The following is a 20,138-nucleotide window of genomic DNA, read 5'->3' as shown; positions in this document are numbered from 1 at the left end:
CAGGATTTTGTTTTTATTTTTTATTTATTTTTTTACTTTGAGCTGGATTTTTCTCTCCTCATCTCCAATTCCATCTCTTCTCCCTTTTTTTTTTAATGTATTGATTTTCATATTTCAGAATTGAGGTTATACTAATTTCATTTAATTTAATTCCTGTCCAACTTCCGTCCTCATCCATGCCCTTGTTTTCTATTTCATGTCCAGTTTAATAATGATTTGGAGAGCTGAAGCTCAGTCAGACGGCCAGACAGACAACATTGAGGTCAGGAATACTGATTAGTGCAATGAGCACTACTTTGTGTACTCTGGATCGGAAGCCATTTATCACTTGAGTCCCTGTTAAAGCAGCAAGGTGGCCTCATGGTGTGCAAAACCATTATTAGGCCTGAGGACTCATATCATTGGCAAGTGTCTGGCTTGCTGGAATGCCCTTGAGGGAAACCCAACCTAAATCCTTTGCAGATACAAGAAGGCTTTTATCTTTTAGCTCTTTTCTCTCTCTCCTCCACAGGGAGCCTGACCTCCTGTCGGCAGGCCAAAGAGAAAAGAGGATTCCTCTGCAGGAATTAATAAAGTATCATATTACTGTCAAAGGTTCTCACTAGGCTATTTTGAAACATCAAATATGACTGCTGTTAGAGCCTGACTAAACATGGCTATGGCAGATAATATTAGCTCATCTCACAGATTATCCTTCATATCTCTGCCGTGTATGTTGGCACAAAATAAAACAACGTATATGACAATAAATAACAAACTGCAGTTAAGAAATGCAAAGATATGTTAGAAGTTAAGCTTAAAAATAGCAACTTGACAAAAATTCTCACAGTTGGAAATTTTCTAGAGATCTCAAAAACAGACGTGACTCAAGATAATTAGTCAAAGTCTCAAGCAAGTCATTTTTTCTTCTTTTCAAGTGAAGTGAAGTCACAGGTTTGTCAAGTAAATTCAAGTCCAGTCCTTACTTAAGCTAAGTCAAGTCCAAAGTCACGTTAAATGAACACAGACAAGTCATTCTAGTCATCATGTCCCAAGTCCTAAACTTCCAAGTCCAAGTCGAGTCTCATGGCATTTTTTTTTATAAGTTATAAGTCATCAAAAAGACTATGTATGTTGCATTATCAGTCTGATGGCTTGTTGGTTGCTCCACCATTTTGGTTCATACTGAAATATCTAAACAACTTTTTATGGATCATCATAAAATGTATACAGTAATTTGTGGTTCTCAGAGAATGAAGCTTATTGACTTTTGTAATAACCTGATGTTTCTCCTAGTGCCACCAACAGTTCCAAGTTTTCACATATTCAATACAATCTTACACAGTAAATGTATTGGAATCAGATTTTGTACAGACATTCATTTTTCCTTGATGATGTATCCTGATGTTTTTTGTGATTCGCTGACTTTTCCACTAGTGACACTATGAGCTTGCCATTTGTGTTTTTTTGCGTAATGTCTCAACTATTGGAAAGACTTCCCTAAAACACATCGTGTACAGCCATTCGTGTTCCCCTGAGGATGAACTGTAGTAACTTTGGTGATTCTCTCGTGTCATATCTAGGGCCATCATGAGATCATACTTTTTACTTTACATAACAATAGTAAATTGTACTTTCTGTGTCTGCAGGACTTCGATGACTTCATCTTTGCATTCTTTGCCATTGAGATGGTGATTAAGATGGTGGCTCTGGGGATTTTTGGCAAGAAGTGTTACCTTGGAGACACGTGGAATCGCCTGGACTTCTTCATAGTGGTAGCTGGGTGAGTTACGCAATTACACGCACAAACACACGCACACAAACACACAGGTGGCCAAGCATAACCATGCATAAACACTGGCTTGCACAAGAAGCAGTCTACACACACACATACACACACACACACACACACACATGCAACAAATTTGAGGAGTAATCTTTGGGAGTGCAGGGACAGATTCATGAACAAGGACAGAATTATGAGCGTGATGTTTTCAGATTGTAAATGTAATTTTGTCACCGCAGGGTTTTTCTATGCTCGCTGCCCCCAGAACAGATCAAAAGACTTTTTTGGATTTGAAACACAAACCTGTTAGAACCAGTTCTCTAAGTCTCATCAGGCTACTCCCCAGTGTTCTCCACCGATTTCTCATTAAACACATTTTCATTAAAATGTCCCGTAAAAGCCTTTTAACAAGACATTTGTAACATTTGTAACAAGTACCCTCTTAAATTCTTAAGTGCTCAGATTGTGTCAAACAGCTGAACAAAGTGAAATCAGGTTTTAAGATGAGTTCATAGAGATTTTCTGACTGACTTTCTTCACTTGTACACTTGTACACTTAATAACTTATGCTTTACTTGTTGATTTAGCATGTTTTCTGCTTAAAAAAACAATAACACACATGGAATTGTGCTGCATGCACAAATTCTGGCCCACATTATACTCGCAAACGAACACATACAGTGTTTAAACAGATGCATACATATTCACAGGCTAACACACACTGCAGATGCACACTGTATGCGAACACAGACTCACACAGTGACACACACACACACACTGTAATTTGATTAAACATGTTACAGAACATAGCCTGCTGGTTTTGGTCTGACATTTTCATCACACTACATCCCCTGCTGGTTTTTAATGCCACCCTTCTGCCACAGCTTCTGTTGTCCATCAGTGGGAACAGGACACATTTCCTTCTGAGCACGTCTCAATGTGTGTGACTATGTGTGTGTATGTCCTTTAGCAGCAGGGATGAGTTACACTTCACCTACTTTTATGCAGCGACACACCTGTAAAGCAAGTGAGCAGCACCTGTTTTCTACAGTGGAAGGTCGCCGTCTTTGGTCTTTTCAACCCTGAGCTTCTCTCTCAGCCCTCGTTCATTTAATTCATCTGCTCTCTTTTATACCTACATCATATATCTGAGAGATCAGAGAGAGTAAAAGCTGCTTCTCCAGAGAACAACTGATGCAGTGCCAGAAGTACCAGATGAAACTAGATGGGAAATACCTTAATGTCTTATATTAAAGTACTAATCCACTGAGTGATAAGAAGGCCATTAAAAGGATCTTCAAATTTGAACTATAGCAACAGGCAATGAAAACAAATGTAATCACAATGTTCAGTGAAGGAGTTACAACTGTGATGAATAGAGATATTCCACTTAGATGCATTCAGATGAAACAATGATGTACTGCTCGGGGGAAACTGGGTCATTGCTGCAGTGCAGGATAAGTTATGCATAAGGAATAGGCGTTAGATGAAATATTACAGTGTGGAATTTCATAATGAAACAATGGGCAAACCCATTCATTTTTATGTGCTGCATCTAGGGCTGCATCATATCTTTTCGATAGTGACAAATCGGATGTTTTTTCTTGATTTATCGATCATCGCTAAAAACCATGTAGTGGAAATGTGGGATGTTGTCATGTGTCATGTTTAGCAATAGACAGCCGCCCACATTTCCACTTTGCTGAGCATATTTTAACACCATCTTGATTGACTCAGTTATATTTGTATGTCTTTGTTTTCCCCATGCTTAGTTACAAAATGACAGGCTTTACACCTTACTCGACACAGCACATTTTTACAACAAAATCAATATCCTCTTGCAACAGTCTCCATTGTACAGCTGGGCTAAAGACTTCTGCTATATTTGCTCATTATGTCGTGCCCAGATTGCTGCCATTGGATACCTACACTGTTGTAGAGCAAGCTTGATGACTGTTTGTGCAGCACGTTCACACAGTTGATTCAAGCAAACACATTTTAACCTGCCTCTGCCGTCTCCTGTCTCTCTTTTGTGATGCAAAGAGAAGTGATTAATTCATCATGCTGGTCTAATCGGTTTTATTACTAACCTAATTTAGCAGCTTGTAATTATGGTACTGCACTAATGTAATATTTAACAAAGTAGTGACATATGTCAATATTTTAGAATAGAATTTGCTGTCTCATGAGCCACTGAAAATGGCTTAGTGTGCCCACGCTGGCGTTTGTGTCTTAAGTTGCAGAGCCCTGAAAACAAATATAGACTAGGAACAATATATAGAGACATGGCTGCTCTTACACAGCATAGAATAAGCGCCGGAACGTGGTCATGTTATGAACATGGACACAATTCTTAATGCTTGTATTCAGAGCATTATTGATGAAAGCTTTTAAGGCCAGCACGGGCTCAGGCTGTGTTGTGGTTCAGCAGTCTGCATGTGCTGTAACATGCAACTCTGATGTGTCAGTCTGAAACCAAACATGGCTCCACGAACATATTTTCTGTCACTCTTTACTCTGTAACAACTGACAGGAATGTCACAAAAGTAATCTATAGGAAAAGGTTGGCATGTGTGTGTATCAGACTATGAACTATATGAAGCGTGGCAAAAAACACAGCACAAGAAATTAAGTGTTTTAATGTCTGTATGTGCTGATGTCTGCATGTATGTTGGCTCACATCTGAGAGTTTGATGTGTTAATATGTTTCGGGTGTTTCATGGTTTATGCCATGTTGCCATTTCTGAACAAATTTAAAAAAAAAATCTCATCTGTACGGAGAGCCCCAAGCCATACCGAGACAATGGTAACCTAGGAAACAGCTGGTTATCGAGCATTTGATATATCCTGGCAACAGTTGTTAAGTCTGTGGAGGATGGCTCTGATGAACTGTTTGTTTCTTTCCGAGACGATAATTACAGCTAAGCTGCTTCTTCAGCAGGTCTGCTCTCTCTCCTCTTAATCACCTCACTGTCAGGAGGGAATGATAGAGGGAAGGTAGTAGGAAACGGGTGGATTGTGGAGAAGGAGAGAGGAGGTTTTGGCTGGTGAATGGTGGAGGTAGTGCAGGGTGGATGTGCTGCTGTATTCACACGATAAAATGACAAAATCAGTACATAGAAGTTTCCTACTTGAAAGGAAAGTGTCATCAGATTTCTGGTGGTGGATAGAAACTCTCACATTTTCATTTCACAAGAAAATGTCATCACATAGGTAATTTCATCACTGGACATGCCTTATCTTACTCTCAGTCACGTCGTGTGTGAAGTGTGAAAAAGCTGATGACAGCGCCCAGATGATGGATGCAGATAAAGTTTTCTACCTGTCAGACTGTTCAGAGTTGTTCATGCATGATGTCATCTGATCATCATGAAATAATTTGAAGAGGTTTGGTTTTAGTTACATTCTCCTTCTTTGTTTTTGTGTGATATCCAAGATTTTGTCAAAACTATGCCAGACCTATAACTAACTGCCTCATTAATACCAATGCACCTCTGAACTTTCAAACAATTATCTCATCCTAAACTTGGCAAACCTTTAAGGATTCTCTTCATATTACAACAAAATGCCCTCACTTATGTTCAGAAAACCCAGGCAAAAAAGAAAGAAAAACCCTGTTTTCTATTAAATGAATTAATCGAAAACAGAAACGTCTTACTTTCTGATCCTATTTTACCACATATCAAAAACAAACAGACAAAAAAACACAGCTGATCTTAGAGAACATTTCTGGTTTATTAAAACTTGAGTCTTATTTTTAGCCACTCTAGTAGCATGGCTCTCGGAAGGGCAATGTCAGTCTGTCAGTCAGTCCGTCCATCACTTTGCTCCAGACTGAAATAACTCACTATCGGATTGATTGCCAAGTGGCTTGACTTTAACGTGCAGTATACTTGCTGTACATGTGTGCGCACAGTTTATCTGTGCAAAGACTAAGCTTTGCTGATATTCAGGTCTAAACCTGTCTTCTCCTTTCTTGCCCACATCTCAGCAATTACTGAGACTGTTACAAAACTTAGAATAAACTGGAACTATCCATTCCAACCGAGTGCAGACAGCATAATGAATCTGACACTATGATTGACTGTAGTTTTTTCAGCTGTAGCCAAAAGTAACTCTTTAATTGTTCTAGCAAGTCAGTTTGCTGATTGAAGCCACCGACTGAAGCACAAAAATCTAATTGCGACACAGCATAATAATTGTATTTATTCCTTGTGCAGTTCCATTTATTTCAGGGATTTTTATATTAAACAAGACAGTTCTGACCAAGGCTTCATCTAATCATATCAAGTAAAAGCCCCATTTTGTAAAACTGTAAAAGAAAGAGTCTGTTTGCATATAAGAGAACTGGCTTCTATTAACTTCCATTTTAGATTCAGCTCTAGATTGAATGACCTGTTAAGAGAGTGTTTTCATTCATTTATGTATTTATTTATTTATCGATCGGTGCAGCGGAGCCCCAGTCGATAACCAAGGGAGTCTGAATAGCAGAGTGTACCAGCAAGCACTTACTGTAGCAGACAGGGTATCCTATCCATAGTACATCGATCTGACTTAACACTCTCTCTGTGGCCAGATTCCTCCTGGAGAGAGACAGAAAGGATAACTGAGAAGGAAAGGAGGTGGGAAGGGAACAGGAGGAAGGAAGAGAATGGCAGACAGAGAGAAGCTGAGAAAGTCGGGTCGATGGCTTCTTTGGACACCACAGTTAAAAATACAAATTTTGATTGAATTGGTCAATTTCTGTATTGCTGTATATTTCATATAAGAAACATCGATCAAATAGGTAATCTATAGAAAGTTAATATTTTACCTTCTGAGTCTACAATTAATACATTTAATTTAAACAATACATATAATTATATTTTATTCGTAATTGATGATTACTTGTAACAAAAATAATTTCCCCCTGGGATTATTAAAGTATTTCTGATTTTGATTCTGATTCTGATACCAAATAAAAAAGAAAACATAGTCTCAAGATGAAATATCCTCTGTAATCATCCCCTGCAGTACACAGCTAGAACTATAAGCAATCAAATAGAACAGTTGCTCACAAACATTTATAGTTGACCTTTCATCCCTCATGACTCGTTGTGAGTTATTTTTTATTTGAAGGATATTTATGGCCTCAAAGAGATGAAATGAAGAGTTAAGAGGTCACCTAAGTTATTACAGATCATTCTGAGGGCGGTCATGAATGTGTTAACCAAATTTCATTGCAAGCCATGAAATAATCAAAAAATTTGACAAAAAAAATCAACCCGATTCATCATCTGGGGACTATGATTGTATTTATTTATTTTTTCATGGCAATCCTTCCAATAGTTGTTCAGTCTGGACCAAAATGCTTGATGCTGGACTGACCAACTATCACTGCCATCTTAAACAAGACAGAATTGTGCAACAGAAATATTTTTGTCTGTCTTGAATTATCTTGCAACCCTTCAGATTTTTCTTGAGACCTCTTTTTGGGGTTCCATACCAAAGAAGAAGAAGAAAAAGAAAAAGAATAGCATTATTTTATAACCACAGACACTCTTGTTTAGAGTATTTATTTTTTTTAGATGATTCTTTTGTTCACTTTTTTTTATGCCTTTCCTGGAAAGTGACAGTATAGTGATACAGGCAGGAAATGAGAGAGATGGGCGATGACATGCAACAAAGGATGTCCGTTTGCCCCCTTAACCCAAACCCTTTGTTCAACATTCCACTTAATAAATTAGTACTATTTGAATTGGAGACATTGAGACATAAGTCAGGTTTGAGAGCTTCTCAAAGCTCTGGGTATTTGAAGTAGAGAGGTAAAAATCAATCAGCCTGCAATGTACTTCTTCTCTCCATTAAAGTAAAAGGAAGCAAAGAAGTGTATGGTCTTACGGTATATTTAAAAACAGCAACAACAACAGAGGTGCACCCATCTTCTTGACCCTGGTCCCAGTTACTGATGGTAATTAAGGCATCACCATTTATTTTACCCTGATGTATTGATATTTAAAATGCAAGCTTAGCACCTTTAAGTGCCTTTAAATATTCAACACATCCTCTTAGATTTCAGACCTGTGATTGAGTCACACTGAAGGAGGTGAGAGAGACGCACAGAACCTAATCCTCAGCGCCTTCCCCTTTCTTCTCTTTATGATTTATTGATGGCACTTTGGATGGGCTCCAGCCCAGGTTAGGGGACGGCGGAAGGAAGAAAGGGTGTGAGGATGGAGGGAGAGAGGCGAAGGTGGTAGAGATGTCTACAGGAAGGGAGAGAGACAGACAAAAGTGGGCGGACAGGTGTAATAAATTAGAGAGAGATAAATGCACAAGGTGAAAGAGAAAATGGGAAGTGTGGATACTGTAAGAGAGGCAGGGAGAGGGTTGTTAGAAACAGGCTGCAGGAGTCAGGGCATGGTGAGCCTAGCTTAGCATAAAGACAGAAAGTAGAGGGAAACTGTTAGCCTAACTCTTTGCAAAGCCCAAATAATACAACTACGACCAACTCGAAAGCTGACAAACTGTCACATGTTGTATCGTAGTTGTTTTGCACACACTTTAACAACTGCCAAACGCCTCAATACGCAGCTCATGCTCAAATCACAAATTGTTATTTTCACATCCAAAATTGCATTCATGTAACAAACAGGATACAACATAGTAACCAGGCTTCTGCAGGTGCTGGTAGTTACATTTCTTTCAGCGAGCAGAGCCAGGCTACCTGTCCAGTCTGTATAAACTAGATTAATGGCGTCCTGACTGCAGCTCTGTCCTTATTACGCAGACAGACTGCTACCAATTTCCACATCTCACCCTCGTACAGAAAGCATTTGACTGTTGACCCATTCCTTGAATTTAAAAGCAGAGAGAGAGAGAGAGAGACATAAAGTGTGGAGGGGTGATGTTGCAGTCCAGAGGAGAAAGTAAGAGAGAGGACACAGACAAGGATACAGGATCCATGAACAATGATGGCCATTAAACAACCCGACCACTGTCAGCCCCCCCCTCCTCTCTGTGAGCTTAAAATGCTGTATTGTCTTGTCCTGTGTGTCCTTATGTACCTGCGTTCTCCTCCATTAGCTAGATTATCTCCCCGCTACAAGTGGATCAGCAGATCGGCCATAGATTATCAGTCACAGGGAGGGAGGGGACGCTGAGGGGAGGAAGATAAAGATGAAAAAGGCTGAGCGGAACGCCACACAAGGGACCATTTGCATGTAAAACTCTGCCCATGTTATCGACCAATATTATGATAATAGAGTAAGAAAGAGGAGCATCCTGCAGCCTGTGCTGATTCACCCTGTGTTCCCAGATGAAATCCTGCCTTCATTAGTCATTGGTGGGAAACCCTCTCCGTGCACAGAAAGCAAATACCCTTAGAGTGCAAGCGGTCATCCACAGAATAGACTCACCCATGTCTTATTATGATTTTCTGTCTCATTACCAAGAAGATAATGAAATTATGAGGTTATCATGAATTTGCTTATCATGCCTTCCAATAAGAATTCAATTATGTTCAGTTTCCTTGATAGCGAGCTCATACTTTATGATAATTAATGTTGTTTTTAAATCTCAGCACTGACAAACACTGCTTTATGTTTGACTGATGTTCCATTCCGACAGATATTTAGTTTAATATTGTAAATCCAGTCACAGATTAAATGAAACACGCAGATGAATTGGCATTCTCCCTCTCAGGCTGCAACAACCAGCCACACTGCGGCTGCTTTGTTGAGAAATTGTTTCTGTTTAGTGATATATCTTTGAGTTTTATTTCCTCACACACAAAAAAACAAAAACAAACAAAAAAAAAACATCCATATTAGTCAAGACAACAGAATAAGAAAATGCAGGCGGAGGGCAGCATCTCTGTAGATACAGACACTACCACACACTGCTAGTGAGTCACAAGTGATGATTGAGAGGGATTATTTTTGAGTCTATGCATTGTTTTTTCAGAGTATCCTACTCATTCTGCATTTTAAATACAGCTGTCAGTGGCTTCAGCGTCAGAAGTTAGTTATACTTTATTGTACTGTACTTTATTATTAAACCACCTACTTGGAATCATGGAGCTCTGGTAGTTCTGAGTAACTGGCGGTACTTCCCCCTTATATAACAATAATAATATTCAATCTAATTTCATACATACACATCTCCTGTTGTGCTGATGTTATTTAATATATGTTTCGAAAACATAATATGAATTCTGTAAGCATATTTGTCTCTCTCAGCTCCACCTTTTTTCTCCAGCACTGTCCATTTTTTTCCCCACCCTCCTCAGTCGCCACTCTACTCCATGCACCGACTGAATGTTGTGCTGTCGCAATGTAGGAAGGGCAGTCTGCATGTTACGTGCAAGTCAAAGCCATTGGCAAACATAACCCTCAAAGCATTTTCTACTGCTTGTAACTTTGAACAAAGATAGACGTATCAACATTTTCAGTCATTCTTTCTCTCATCTGGATTCTGGCAGCTGGATGGTCCGATGAGGATGAGAGATTTTCGAGTAAACTGAAACCCGTGGCTTTCAGTTCCAGTGAAAACGACGCGCTCGCTTGATTCTTTGCTATTGTGATCACTGACAGGGTTGAAAAACAAAATTCTAATCTCTGCGAGGTACTGACATGATGTTACAGGACCTCTGGGTATTGAAAAATGAAGCCTGGATGTTTCTGCTGCTGTTACAGATTTTGGAGGTTCTGTAGGAGCTAATGCGATAAGAAATGGGCATGTGTCGTGGAGAAGCATCACTATCAACAAGCTTGAAATCGATAGTTCATATTTAAAGCGCTATGCGAGATGAAAAAGTTCTCGTTTTTTGATTGATTTCAAGTGGCCACTGCATCAGCGGGATGCCGAGCTCTGCAGTTATCAGGAAATAGCACGCTTATTATTTTTTGATAGCAGGAAGACAGTCCCTCGGGCTTTAGCACAATCACAGTGGGTTTGTTGAGCTTGATTTTTTTTTAACCTGGGAACAGCCAGACTTTTTTACATGCAGAGAACACTGTCACAGTTTGCAAGCAGTCTTGTAGATGTAGTTTGCTTGAATTACAAAGTAATGAGTTTCCTTGAGGGGGTGATAGTAAGCATATAACTTTATTACTGTTATGTTTTATTAAATATGTGCTGATTTCACTGGCGTATTTTGTGTGTTTTTATTGGCACCGCATCAGACCTGCAGTATAACATACTTAATTCCTACCCTATGTAGGAGTACAGTTCTGCAGCTAAGACCTCTGAGAAGGAGAATTCCTCCACATTATCAGATTGTTGTGAGAGAAAGAGAGATATTCAGTAATCAGCCATGACTGTGAAGAATAAGTTGGTTAACATTTGGGTTAGATAAGCAGCAGAGTGGGCTGATGGCAGAAAGTGTTGCTGATGAAAGGCTTTCAATCTGATTCAGCATGAAAACACTCCATCTGTCTGTTCTCTGTGGTTTTTCCTCTCTCCACGACTCCTTAATGACACTACATGCACTTGCTTTGATATTATCCGGCCCTCATCACTAACTGTTGACCATGCATAGTTGTTTAAATGTGTGTGGTCACGCAAGGGTTGGTAGGAGTTGCTTCTATGGTACGCGTTCTGTCATATTTGCACTACACACATGCACTGTGCTGAAAACTACCCCCTAAACACATACACATGGACTCAGAGATCTGTCACTCACAATTCATCGTTTGAGGAACATCAAGTGTGACAGCCTGTCTGTCAGCGATGTGAAGGCGAAGAGAATGCAAACAATATGTGACTAAAGGAATATCAGAGCAGAGGACGGATGACTGGTTAGCTCATAAAAAGTCAGTACTGACAAGACAGGATCTGATGGAGGACGTGCAGCCACAGCGGCATAATCTGATAATCTAATAAAGTCATTATCTGATGTAATAATAACTGGGGTTAAACAGGTGAAGCAGCTCTTTGACTGTGATCAGTCACCTGGTGTAATGACTGAAGATAAAAATGAACTCTGAGCTCTGAAACAGTTTGATTCCTCAAAACATCAAATACGGGCTAACTAAACGCAATTTTTATAACTATGACTCAATATTTTTGGATGAATGGGTTCACACCAGGGTGTCAGTGTTTTGTATGCAAATATTGAATCTGGTCAATTAGCCTCAAACAAATTTCAAAATGAGATCTAGCTCTGTATAGAGCTAAATCAAACAAAGAAACAAATTGTTACTCACTATATGGTTTGCATAGTCGATGGTATGAATGATTAAACTAGAAGGTATGAATTTCAAAATAATTTCTAGTAAGTGTGAAAAAATTGGCTATTACTTTAAGTGTTCACCTTAAGGTGTAAGACAGTATTATGTAATTTAGTATGATGTTACTTAGTCAACAATTTTGACTTATGCATACAGCTGAAGTAAATAAATAGCTTTATATGATGTGTTCATGATAATGTGTATTTTTTGTTGCAGCTTTTTGTTGGAGCTATTTCTCCTCCAAGTGGAAAATGTGATATTTTATGGACTTTTAAAGTTGATATGTCTAAATGTGTTGGACAATCATTAGAATTCGTTTGGTGTTGTCTAGCCTGGCAATTGTAACTTCAATATTCATTCTCCTTTTGTTTTGTTGTTCCTGAGGGAAATATCTGGCTCTTTAGCTGCTAAATGCTGTGGACAGTCGCTTTATTAAAGCTTTATCGTTGAAGAAAGCTGCCGGCTGTGGCCTGAAACGATGTTGACGAGAGTGGAGTTGCAGGCGAAAAAAACAAAACAATGTGCTAATAGATGCTAAAAAGGTGCAGAGCGGTTGCTTCGTCATTATGTTCATATTACACAGATGTATTATGAATATGGAAAAAAAAACACATGTTTAGAGAACAGAACATAAAAAATGCATTTCTTTCCAGCTTTTCTTTACCAGTCCTATAACTCTGAGCAACAAAATACTAAAAACTCTAGAAACTGCAACTCTACATGGGATGATCAATGGGTATAGCGTTGGACGTGCATCGTGTCTGTTTTGCCATCACGAAACTGAAAACCTTGCAGAAGACTTAAAGCCGTTTGTCAACTTGCTGCACAGTGAGACGCCTTCAGTTCATCTCATCAGTTATTCTGCAAATATATGTCCAATATTATTTATCACATAATTCTTCTCAGTTAAAACAAACTCCCCAGCCTCAAATCGAGCATGAAAACCGAGGTGCCTCCATCACAATTTGTCAATTCCTTTCATCTTTTCTCAGTCTATCCATCATGATTTGCATAAAAAATACAGAGATGGAAACCCAGACGGGGAAATGATGGAGCAATATGCAGTCATTGGGTTTCTTTTATATCTGTCTCACCATTGATTTCACTCTGTTGTAGTTGTTCCGTCCATCTATCAGTAATCCATTCTGTCTTGTCCAGCTGTCAGGTATAGGACTGGTTGCTGCTTAACATTAGAACAGTGTAGTCGCTGCAGGAAGACAGATGTGTGGACTGACTGAGATGGACAGAAGATGGACAGACAGACAGATAAAACCAGAAAGGCAGACGGATAAAGGTTAGGTGAGGACAGGACGGGTTAAACATTGGACAGTGCTCTACATTCCTGAGCTGCCTTCCGTACTTTTCCTATTATAGGTCTTTCTGGGTGGCATTATGTCTCCTGCAACCTGTTCCAAGCTACCTTTGTTTTGGAGAAGATTTATCTAGAAGGCTGTATGTATACCATTCTTCATGTTCCTGGCTGCTTTGGCACAAACACACACACATTCAGCCTCTGTGTTAGAGTTAGGACAAGCTAAAAAGCAAGCAGCCGACGAGTGTGTTTGTGAGGTTGCGCATGCTGTCTTTGTCGTTGCGTGCTTTTTATTGCATGATTTATAGGAATCTCATTACATTCTCCTGCATATTTGTCCTTGTAAGGATCTCTCCATATCAACATGTGTATCAGGGTGCCTATGGATGCTTATGACATGATGTAAAACTGTTTTTCGTCCTCGACTCTGTCCCCTTGTGCTGATCTGCTTCCTGTGCTTTAGTTTGGGAAATCTCCTCACGCAAACTCTCTCAAAGGTCGGGCCTTCCCCCGTCCTCTCCTGCTTCTCATTTCTTAGTCCACCTCCCGCTCTGCCGTTCCTTGTATCAGCATCATCAACACTGGCACGGACTCTGACGAAAACAGCGCACGACTTCCTGTCGTTTCCATCGTTTGTTTGATACACTCCATTTCTCCTCGGCTGTTTCTTCATTCCAGATGAGGGGAGATGGGTCGGTTTTCACAGAGCGCACCGAGCTTCATCTGGCTCTCATCAGGGGCAGCAAGTGTTTTTGCATGGATTTTTTTATTTTTCAACAGACATCATTCATCATCCGCTTTTAAGTTTGTTTATGTAACTCTGTCTGACGAAAAATCACCCTAATATTTGTGTTATATTGCTCTGGGGATTTATAGCAAGTCTTTGGTACTGAAGCTTGGGTTTTCCCATTGGTAGTTATGTTACCATAGGTTTCCCATAGGGACCTTTCTCTTCATCACTGATGCAATGGTGCATATATTTATATATTCTCTATATCCTATAGCTTCATAATCAGACTGAAATGACATCTGACATTGTGTTCATATTAGCTGTTTTCTGTTTGGAAGAGTTTGTTATTTTGACCCAACTAATCTGTAGTGACTCGTGGATTTGTCCTGTCAACTGACTGCTCGGAGCAGTTAACTCAGTATTTCAACATTTTGGTTTCATGTTTATGTGTCACATATAAGGCTACAGCGACAGTTTGCTTAGCTTCACATAAAGACTGGAAACAAGGTCAAATGGCTAACCTGGCTCTACAACAAAAGCTTCATAATTCATTCATTCAGCTTCATAATTAAAGACAATATGTTTCGTTTCTGGCTCTGGTACACAAGATGAAGCTCTTAATCATGCTGACAAATTAGATATTTGTACAATAAGGCCACAATGACGTCTCTAGACATCTTGTTTTGTCTGAAGAACAATCCAAATCTAAAGTTTACAACAGAGAAAAGAAACAGATCCTCACGACTGATTCATTTTCTGTTGTTTGAATCATCAATTAATCAGCAGATAGTTTTAGGCCCAAGTCTTACATAAATCATAAAACATTTTTTTTTATCTGTGGTGACATGTAGCTACTGTATCAGTGTAGTGTATCTTTATCCTACAGTGGCTTTAACTAAACTTAAAGGTCACTGCACTGACTCAGTATTGCACTTCTATAAAGTCGTGGGACAAACAAGAGACAGAATGAATTTAAAGGAGAAAAAAGAAGAAGAAAAAAGGTCACTGAGGCGACAGACGCTGAAATATTCTTTTAGACTTTTAGTTTCCAGCATGAATGAATGAAGTATAGAACACAACTCAAAGGTATCTTCTTGTTGGGTCCTCCCTGTCCCCAAGAGATTACTTGGATTGAACTGACTTGTACATGTAATATTAGGAGTGCTGCTTTATTGTTAGTCTTCATTTGCTGTGGTTTATGATATGAAACTTAATTATTTCTCTGCTGGAACTGATTGTAATGAGGCGTTTATGTGTCATTCCGTTTTACTTTTCTGCTCACAAATTGGCTTCGGTGCAGGTCGCACTTTGATAAGTCGATTCCCTTTGACCTGAGTGTCAATGACAGAACGTTACACAGCTGCTGATGTGATGCACCGATGTTTCCAGGGAGTACAAGGAACCGTTTGATCCACATCGCTCTGCCGGTGACAGGACGACATCTCTGTGCTGTTCTATTAACTGTTTACCCATTTACCTTCCCTCTGTAGCCCGCAGGCCATCTGTCTGCTGCGGGTATGTGATGTGTGTGTGGGTGTCTATATACATTATGTATGTAAGAGTGTGTGTACTCCTGTTATAGTGTTGCTTTGGTGTAAAAAAACAACAAAAGGTTCATACTGGGACAACTCAAAGTGCTGAAAGAGAACACACACATTTGTGGATTCATTAAGGGAATTTCTTGCACTTAAGGTGACCAACCGCACATGCACACACACACACACACACATACACAAACACGCTCACACACACATACACCGTCCAACATGTGTTGCAAATTTGTCAGACAGACAGACTTGGACTTAGTGTGAGGAGGGAATTCCTTCATCTGCACGCCCCTTCAAGCTGCACATGTGTTCAGCATCTGCTCCACACACACACACACACACACACACACACACACGCACACACACACACAAGGAGAGAGAGTGAGAAGAGATGCTGATAAACACTGATCAAGACACAAGAAAAACGTTTTTGCAGGCATTCTGCAGTTTCTCTCTCCTCTAAGTGCTGTCCTTCTAATCTCCCATCACAGCCTGAGAGATCCTCTAAAGAGCTGCCGGGGAGAGGCTGTTAAGAGTGTGTGTTCGTGCGTGCCGTCTCAAGGTTACGAGGCAGACTGATCTGTTGCTGCTCTTTTATGTACCGTGGATGCCACAACCTCCCCTCAATGACAAGTGATTCACCCTGCTCTTGACGTTTCTCAGAGGGGGGGGACGCACATATGCCGCTCGCTCCTTTGAAGGTTCATTGCGCGAGGCTGCGTGTGAATGTATGTGTGTGTGTTTGCCCGGGCACACAAACAACGCGTTTATGCCTCACTTCATATACACGCATGGTGTGTGTGTGTGTGTGTTGTTTTTCTAACTTGCTGGTCTGTTAGTCGCAGTCCAGTGAGCGTTGAAATGAAAGCATATTGTTTGCCAGAACACATGTATTGCAGTCATCTCCAAAGGCAAGAATGTAAATGTGGTTGGGGACATTAGAGGATTAATTACCACTCACCCAGTGAGAGTGGGAGAGCATGTAATACATGCCACATATAATTGGCTACATAATTTTGCCCTTGCATCCTCTGTTTTTATTCCCAGGTGATGGAGCGGGTTCTGTAGTCTGAGCAAATAAAGCATCATTGCTGCTGTATCCACACACACATCATCTCTTTCTCTCTCTCATCCTTACGATGCAGGATGCTGGAGTACTCCCTCAACCTGCAGAACGTCAGCTTGTCAGCGGTGAGGACGGTTCGCGTGCTGAGACCTCTGAGAGCCATCAACCGAGTGCCAAGTGAGTTCAGACCTACTGACCTATCACACTTCAGCTCTCCAAACAGACTCTGGATCCAAGAACGCTATGTCCTCTAATATGACAACACTTTGGCTTCCTCTGGAGACAAACACACTCCTGAGCTTAAAATGAAAGCCAGGATACTGAAGTTATACACTGTGTACAGCTTTAAGTTGACTATTGCTCTAGTGTGAGTGATTTTTGTTGTCAGTACAAGTTTGGTGTGAAAAACACGGATAGTAATGAGTTTCAGATGTTTACTCAGATCTGATCACGTCTTGATATCCTTCCATAGTCTAAGCTACTGAAACAGCTGAATGCAGACTGAGGAAAATAGTCTATATAGAAAGTATGGAAGGAAAAATTATTTCCATCTTTAAGAAAAAAAAAAGATTGCCTTATCCTGCAGCAGTTTTAATGTTTCAACACTGCTTTGTCTTCATCATTGAAATGGACAGATTGAGTTTAAAAAACATTTCAGTTCTTTTGGATAATAGATCAAAGGACGGGTGTTGCCAGCGCCAAACACTATAGCGGGGCTCTGGAGGGCTTTTTAATCCACAGCAGACAACTTGTTATATAATGTAGGAATCTATTTTCTGGTGTTTGAGCATTGGTAATGTGACGGAACTCAACCACATAGTTATTAGTGGTTGAACGTGCGAAGTGTGTGACATCCATAGCAGACTGCAAAGACCACATGTGTTCTGGTCGTCAGTTTGTGCATGTGCATTCACTCTGGTCCAATCACTGAAAAAAGGCAATCTAAAGACCAAACATTTCAAGAAAAAGTATGAGAACACATATACAGTGTGTTATAGGGGCATTCAGTTATAATGCATTTATAATGCTTCATGACTACACTCATAAACACACATAACGCTTTATGACTTTATCGACAGTCATGAAACGTTATAGATGTGTCATTTGGATGCCCCTGCCCCTGACACCTCAACAATCAACTATAATAAAGACTCTGGCTTTGTTATAACAGCCCATGCAGTATAAGCATAAGTTATTATTATATCTGTTCAGTAAAGTGAAGTATGTGGTGATTGAGGCTGACAAATCGTACTCCTCACTACACTTCTCTGCATTTGGTGTCTTACATAATAATCACTTATGATGCAGGACAGATTCTTTCAAAAGCATGAAAATGAAAATGTGTGTCTGACAAACCGACACAATGACAGGTGGCAGTATAAAGTGTCAAAAACGTCAACCTGCGTTCTATGATAATTTGAATTCAGATGTCACATTGTATGTCTAACGCAGACGTGGAACTTCATATATGGCCTGAAAGAGCCCACATTTGTATCCTTACACCCTGATTCAGTGCAAAGTTTTTACAGTACAAAGTTTGCACAGTTTTTAGATTCAAAGGGCAGTTAATAACCCATCACGGTGTCCAACAAGCGATGTCTTTCTTTTTTAGGATTAATTGGCCTTGGCAGCAGGAGATATTAGCTGTAAAGTTGTACCTTATCTTAATATAATGGACTCCTGCTCCTGTCATAGTAGTCGCTATAATTGGTGATCGCGCAGGTGGATTGGATTCCTACGCAGCGGTGGAATGTAGGTCAGGGATGAGCTGATCCACATTTAATATGCTGCCTTTACTGTGTCTCTGTGTTTTGGCTTTCCCCAGACCAGTCAGCTTCAGTCTCAGACAGATTTATATGCAATTTTCCAACTCACCGCCTCCTATTAAACGACTGTAGTTCATCGCTACACTCGCACACTCATCAGACTTGTCCATCGCGACATAAACACACATAAAAAAGTTCCGTACCTCCCTCGCTGTTCCTCCATTAGTCTCAATTAGCTGAGTTTAATCAGCACAGATGGAATTTCCAATGCACACATTAATGTTTAAATAAATCATAAGCATTTTCACACCCACCCAGCAGTCCAGTCTGCGCGTTCAATTTTACCTTGCTTCCACCCCCTGCAATGCTTTCATTTAAATACAGACTCTAATTATGTCATTAGCTCCTCAATTGCTCATAGGAGATTGCAGGCAAACTGAGTAATGATCCCCATGATGTGTGTGTGTGTGTGTGTGTGTGTCTGTGTGTGTGTTTGTGCGTGTATGTGCAGGTGTTTATCTCGTATAGGTGCATGAATGGGACATCAACTCCCTTCCCATCTTTCCCATCCCTCTACCGATGACAGTCCCAAACCTCTTCTGTACTGTAATCTCACTCGCTTGTCACTCAGAGTTGTTGCAGGGGTCCACTGATGCTCATTAGATACACACACACTCAAAGAGCACACAGCAACGTGCACAGACTCGCTCATTAGGCATCCAACCATTCCTCATCTTAATCACAGGACAAATAGCTGCATTAATGGTAGGGTGATTTGGTCTGGGTCTGGCCCTGCAGGGAAAATGTCATTGGGTATTGGGTGGAGTGGTGGTGACAGTGGAGGGAGGGGGGTCCCTAAGTGTTGGCGTAGCTGATATCTGTCTTCTAGACTCCCCCTTCCTTTGTCCCTTCACCAGCCTAATCAAGTTCTCCGGAGAAGCTTGCAGCATGGTGACTATGGCTGGGGATGTTTATCGTGGAGCTATTTTTAAGGCACACTTCAATAGGATTTGAATACATGGGTGCTGTAAGTCTTGGTAGCCGTTAATTTATTTCATACATGTTTGACTGGATCTGTGGTACAGACTCAGGTGTTTTTTTCTTCCTTCATTATTAAGCCGTTGTTAAGTTGGTTGGAAAAACAAGGTGGAAAAAAGGAAAAGCTTCAGTGTGCCCTTTCAAAGTTTGCCAAGTACTACACAAGAAGTCTGACCTGGCTAATTGGCACAGCAACATTACAAAAGAGGTACAGCCGCACTGAGTCATGCATGTTACAAGAGGGTATCCCTCAGTACAGAAATAGTCTTATGTGGGAGCTTTCTGAGCTTATAATACCTACTAAATTTCTTCTGTGCTTTTAAAGGATTGGTTGAAGGAAGTTTTTTTTTTTTTTTCAATTCTATCAATCTACGATGTACAATTGTGACATGTACTGTATGCGCATTGACGTTACTGTACAAGGGGTCATTTCAGAGCCACTATGGACAGGAGGAATGATTATAGCAACCAATAATTTTCTAAATGAACTGCACGTAAAGGAATGTGAGTATTGTTTAAGACTAACTTTGACTTGAATATTAGTTAATAAGTCAATTAGTTAACTGTTAATGAGTTTTGGGGGTATTCAGTGACAGCTGAGTAGAAGTTTTGACCTGTTGGTGAAACTAAATGAGTGATCAGGGGATCACCAAATCCATTTGGATTTATCCTATAAGAACTAGGGATGGATTGTGATTCTCAG

The 20,138-nt window shown here is 40.1% G+C and overlaps 1 protein-coding gene across 12 annotated transcripts in view; it reads left to right on the top strand.

Moving 5' to 3' along the window:
* Positions 1 to 20,138, top strand: part of cacna1g (calcium channel, voltage-dependent, T type, alpha 1G subunit) — a 232,489-nt gene that overhangs the window by 97,318 nt on the left and 115,033 nt on the right. For all 12 annotated transcript variants that reach the window (XM_019255526.2, XM_027289253.1, XM_019255537.2 and 9 more), the window contains 2 exons: positions 1,629 to 1,762; positions 16,711 to 16,808. In XM_019255526.2, the coding sequence (XP_019111071.2) occupies positions 1,629 to 1,762; positions 16,711 to 16,808 (232 nt within the window). The remainder of the gene's footprint in view (positions 1 to 1,628; positions 1,763 to 16,710; positions 16,809 to 20,138) is intronic.

Source organism: Larimichthys crocea, chromosome XVI (genome assembly GCF_000972845.2).
Source record: "Larimichthys crocea isolate SSNF chromosome XVI, L_crocea_2.0, whole genome shotgun sequence".
In the NCBI taxonomy this organism is placed as follows: Eukaryota; Metazoa; Chordata; class Actinopteri; family Sciaenidae; genus Larimichthys; species Larimichthys crocea.
This window is presented reverse-complemented; position numbering and strand designations above follow the sequence as displayed.